Source organism: Lupinus angustifolius, unplaced genomic scaffold, assembly GCF_001865875.1.
Source record: "Lupinus angustifolius cultivar Tanjil unplaced genomic scaffold, LupAngTanjil_v1.0 Scaffold_414, whole genome shotgun sequence".
Taxonomy (NCBI): Eukaryota; Viridiplantae; Streptophyta; class Magnoliopsida; order Fabales; family Fabaceae; genus Lupinus; species Lupinus angustifolius.
This window is the reverse complement of record NW_017727824.1, coordinates 301,073-306,381: the sequence shown is the minus strand read 5'-3', so window position 1 is coordinate 306,381 and position 5,309 is coordinate 301,073. Positions and strand designations below refer to the sequence as shown.

The 5,309-nt window shown below is 32.9% G+C and overlaps 1 protein-coding gene across 1 annotated transcript; it reads right to left on the bottom strand.

Moving 5' to 3' along the window:
• Nucleotides 1-3,771: 3,771 nt before the first annotated feature.
• On the bottom strand, nt 3,772-4,982 carry LOC109341225. The gene is made up of 2 exons (XM_019579078.1): nt 4,481-4,982; nt 3,772-4,403 (listed from the first exon to the last, which is right to left on the bottom strand). The coding sequence occupies exons 1-2, from the start codon at nt 4,980-4,982 to the stop codon at nt 3,772-3,774; spliced, it is 1,134 nt and encodes a 377-aa protein (XP_019434623.1).
• Nucleotides 4,983-5,309: the final 327 nt, after the last annotated feature.

Below are 5,309 nucleotides of genomic sequence, written 5' to 3'. Positions count from 1 at the left end.
TATATATATATATATTATTTCTTCTCTCGTAAATCGGCGAGTTTTTCACTTTTTTTTTATTTTTACACCTTCTCTCGTAAGGCATTGGAGTTTTGTTTAAATTTTTTGCCAATGAATTTTGTGTATAATTTTTTGTCGTGGCCTAATTTTTTGCCAGATGATATTTTTGCTCAACACTAATATTATTAAAAAATTTATTACAATATTACAATCCCAAAAAATTTAATGACGTCTATGTGATGAAGTGCCACATGAAGGTGGTTTTCTATTTTTTGTCGGTTGAACTCTTAATTGTTGTTCATTCCGCTGCAAGATTCTCCCTCTACCAGGTGTAGTCCATTGTGGCTCCTCATCATCTTCATCAACATCCTCAACCACAACTTCATCATCAGTTTGTTGCATACCAAAAATGTTTGTAGACGGCATAATAGGACGATAATACTGTTGTGAATTGTATGCCAACAATGATGTACTTGAAGTAGTAGCAAACATTGATGGTAGTGAGAGTTGAGAACTTGATGACAAATAAGTGGATGAATAATTATAATTTCCGAACACATAGGATTGTTGTTGTTGAGGCGTAATTGATAAGGCATGTGCTTGAGAATGAATATATGCTTGAGTTCGTTGAGGGGACTCAATTTTCGGCATATTATAATGATGAGTAGGAGGAACTTTATCAATGTAGGTAGAGTATGCATATGGATATAACTCAGCCAATGCTCGCATCATTTCACGGTCAGATGAGAAGACATCACATAAAGATTGTGTGATTTACTAAAGAAGTTGAATGACGACTCTGATCACAAATTCTTTTTGCAAATGTGTACTGAAAAAATTAGAGAAAAATAGGATTTAATAATATAAGTAAATACAAAATTTAATTTATAAAAAAATATTACCATTCCATCAGAGTGTGTTCTATCTCGAGATATGTATCTTCTAGTCCTTTTCAAGTACCACTACATATACTCAGTGTAGTAATTCAAAGGGAGGGTGTTAGTGATCATACCATCAAACACATAGTTTTCCCTATTATTCCATATTTGAATCCAGTGATGATGCGTATATGGCCAGTTAGAATCATTTTTGCCACGTAAGTCAACTTTATGAAGTTTTTCACAATTTAGTGGATCTTGTGGAATTGGTTGATCACAACCAAATTGCCTCATAACATGATCAGTAGGATGTCATTCCACTATTGCAAAAAAAAATTAGTGGCACATGTGACTCACTTATCTCGGGGAGGTTTAGTAGGAAAGACAATTGGTAATATGGCATCCACTCAAACTGGTACAAATGTTAATAAATAAAATTAATATACATGTCGGATATAAAGTGATAAACATAAATATACATTTGTAACAGATCATATTTTTACGGAAAAAAAATACTAACATAACCTCATTGATTTAAGGCTAAAAAAATGATATTTTTACAAAACCTAATACTTTTACAAAACCTGATATTTTTACTAAAAATGATATTTTTACAAACATAAATGATATTTTTACAAAAAAAATGATAAACTAATGAATACAAATAGTATACCTCATCTATACGTATATGGTCAAACATTGCATATATAATATTAACAGTATGTCCAGGGATGTTGATAGTGATTAAATATTGTGACCACCTATTATTAATCATTGTTAGTTAGTAAATATATTTGAATAAATATTTTTAATTAAACATTCACATATAATAATAAAATAATGTATACCTTTTGACTAACGGAAAATAAGGTATAGTTGTGTTGCACAGTCTTTGTGCAAGATTTTGAATGCGATCATATGCCCATGATTGAAGAGTAATAGACATCCTCCAATCTATTTTTGATCACTTATAATTGATGCACGACATAGTCATCGATAAAGACAAGCCAATATAGTTGAGCCCCAACTATATTGGAATGTCTCTGTTAAGTCCTCAAGCAATGGCGGATACATAACATGGACTCAATTACCTGATGTATCCGGCATGAGAAATCCTCCGATAATTCTCAAAATAAATGTTATAGCGTGTTGTTGAATAACAACTTCATTAGAATTCTCTGGGAGTTCCCGAAATGTCCTCTCAAGCCAAGTGAGTTTCACCCTCCGCCCCATTAATTCGTTACCTATTGGGACAACACCCAACAACCGGAAGCAAAGTGCTTCCTAATCTCTACTTGTCACTTCGGTAACAACTTCTCCTTCAATCGGAATGCCAAGTTGGTATGCCACATCCTCAAGAGTGACGGTGGCCTCTCCACATGGAAAGTGGAAAATATGTGTCTCCGACCTCCATCTCTCGATCAAAGCTAATAGTATATGGTTGTTGATTTCTACTGCTCCAAGTGTCAACAAGTTACCAAAAACAATATTGCGGATAACTTGCAACACTGGCTCAAAAGGTACTAATTTCCAGAAACAAGATCTAGGCCGAAAAGTACATTCAATTTCATTCCAAATATTGTTTGATATATGATCATTTTACATTGTTAGTATAGGACTATCAATTGGCCCGGGATTAAGGTGCTCCATTATAAAGTGTGAAGAAAGTCTAAAGAAATTGTGTAGAGAGTGTATAGAAAGTGTGAAGAGTTGATGAATGTAGTTGAAGATTTATAGTGATGGTAAGTATGAATGAATGAGTGTATGTGAAATGATTACTGTGAAGAAAATTTTAAAAAAAGCGAATGTGAAATGGTGAGTGTGAAGAGAATGTTAACCGAGTAATTTTTTTTTAAAAATAACACAACAATCGGCAACAAAGTAGCCGATTTTGTTAAATTTCATAACAAAATAATCGGCCACCTTAATGCTGATTTTGGTAAATTTCAAACAACAAAATCGACCTCTTAAATGCTGATTTTCTTTAAAATATAACATACACCAAGATAATCTCCAACGTTAATTACATTGCATTAATTTTATTCATTCATTTGCACGTTAACCTTGGATTAATGTCATTCATTTGGACGTTAATTTTGGACCTTGTACTTCAAATTTCATTCATGCATTTGCACATTATTTGGTTAGTAGTTAATGTAAAGAATTTCTGCATGTCACATGTTTTTTCTTGCATTTGCATTGAGTTACTTTGAATGACTTTTTCCTGCATGTCACATTATTTTAAGGAATCTCTGCACTTCAAGAAATCACTTTAAATGCATTGTTTTGTCATTCACTCATGCATTATCATTGAAGGGAATCTCTGAATCATGCACTTTCATTCAATAAGCATGCATTCTCATTCACTATTTTGATTTCAATGCACTCACACGATATGTTATAGTTATCAATACATTTAGTTATAGTTATATATGTTATAGTATACATATTTTATAATTATAGTATATATGTCTTATAGTTTATATATTTTATAGTATATATGTTTTCATAGTTATAGTATATATATTTTATAGTATACATATTTTATAAGACTATAAGGCTTGGAATGTGCAAAAGTATTTTGTCTTATTCACACCCATATTCTTCTTCACTTGAAGCAAAAGTACAAATGCAAAGAATTACATAATAAAAATAAAGATTACAAAATAAATTAGTCAATATGGAAAGGTTGTATAGAACTCTCACCAAGTTCTCTAGATCTTAGTGGACATGTCTTTCTATTATGCCCATCAGTTCTACATCATCCACATTTTTTAATTTGTTCAAGAGGAACTTCATTCATCTCATTATGAATGCGTGTAGTCTTCGGTCTTCCACTTCTTTTCCTTCGCATTAGAGGATTGGGAATGAATATTGGACATCAATAAGGGGGTCAATATTCTTCATTACCAATCAGTTGAAAGTGACATCCATATGCCTTAACAATATTATCCAACTGATAAATTAGTGAGATAAATTGGCCATAATCTAAAGCCAATGAAGCGCATATTGCGATCACATGAGAGCATGTCAATCTTAATGATTGAAATTCCCCATAATCACACCAACTGTCGGCTAGTTTAATAGTGTAAATCATCGCTTGACGACCACCAGATCTAGATACAACGTCAACCTCAGAGACTCCGATCTCCCGTGAAAAAGTACGAACTAGTTGACAAATAGATTGTCGCTGATTTTCTTTAATCACTTTTGTCAACTCTTCGTAATATATATTCAATGTCCTAATCATGTTAGTAGCTTCATCCCGATGTTGAATGAACCATTCATTTAGCCTATAGTATATTTCTCTCACAAGGGTTGTGATAGGAAGAGTTCTAGATCCTTTTAGAACACCATTAATACATTCTACAAGATTTGTGGTCATTTCGCCAAAATGTCTACCTTCGTCGTATGCTTGATTCCACTTTTGTTTTGGAATCTGGTCCAACCATGCACCAGTCCTGGGATGTTTTTGCCGCAAGAAATTCAACATTCGCTCAAACTGTGGTCGCATCAACTCATAACCTAAAAATTAAATATAAAAATATATTAATCCAGAACATCAAGAATATTTATAAATTACAAATATAACTAATACATACTCATTTGTACGACTTTATCTTTAAGATCAGAATCTCGGAATTCCTTATTGAAGTTACTAGCAAGATGACGAATATAATAAACTGATTGATCACTTGACCATCCTGTCAACTCGTTTCGGAGTGCAACTAATAAATCTGTTCTCCTATCTAATATGATACAAAGGTTTGGTTGAGGGGTAACATAAGTCTTAAGATTGTAAAAGAACCCCTCCCAAGCTTCTTTCGTCTCTCCTTCAACAATGGCAAAGGCAACTGGAAATACCCGTTTGTTTCCATCTTGTGAACTCGCTATAAGCAATGTTTCAGTATATTTCTCAGTTAAAAATGTTTCTTCCACTTGTATAATTGGTTTGAAATATGCAAACCCATCAATGCATGGTTTGAAAGACCAAAATACTCTATCCAAAATAAATCGACTAGGGTCTTCCATGCCATCTGCAATATGGTGACATGCTTGATATTTCACAATTGTACCGGGAGAGAAATATTGTACAACATTCATCTAACGTGGTAACTCATTATATGATCCTTCCCAATCACCATAAATTTTGGTCAATGCCAATTTTTTTGTAGTCCAAGCCTTTCTATATGTCACTATACAACCAAAACGACTAACAACCTCCTTAACTAGTGCCTTAATTGGTATACTCGGGTCTGCAGATACCAAATTAACAACAATGTCTGAAATAAATGATGAATTTAATTTGATGTTATCTTAGAGAACCAACATAGATACACAACTGTGTTCCATTAATTTTCTTAATCTCCTATAAGTCACGCTTAACTTTAAAAGAAGCGTGAATTCACCACTCACATCCGACATCAAAAT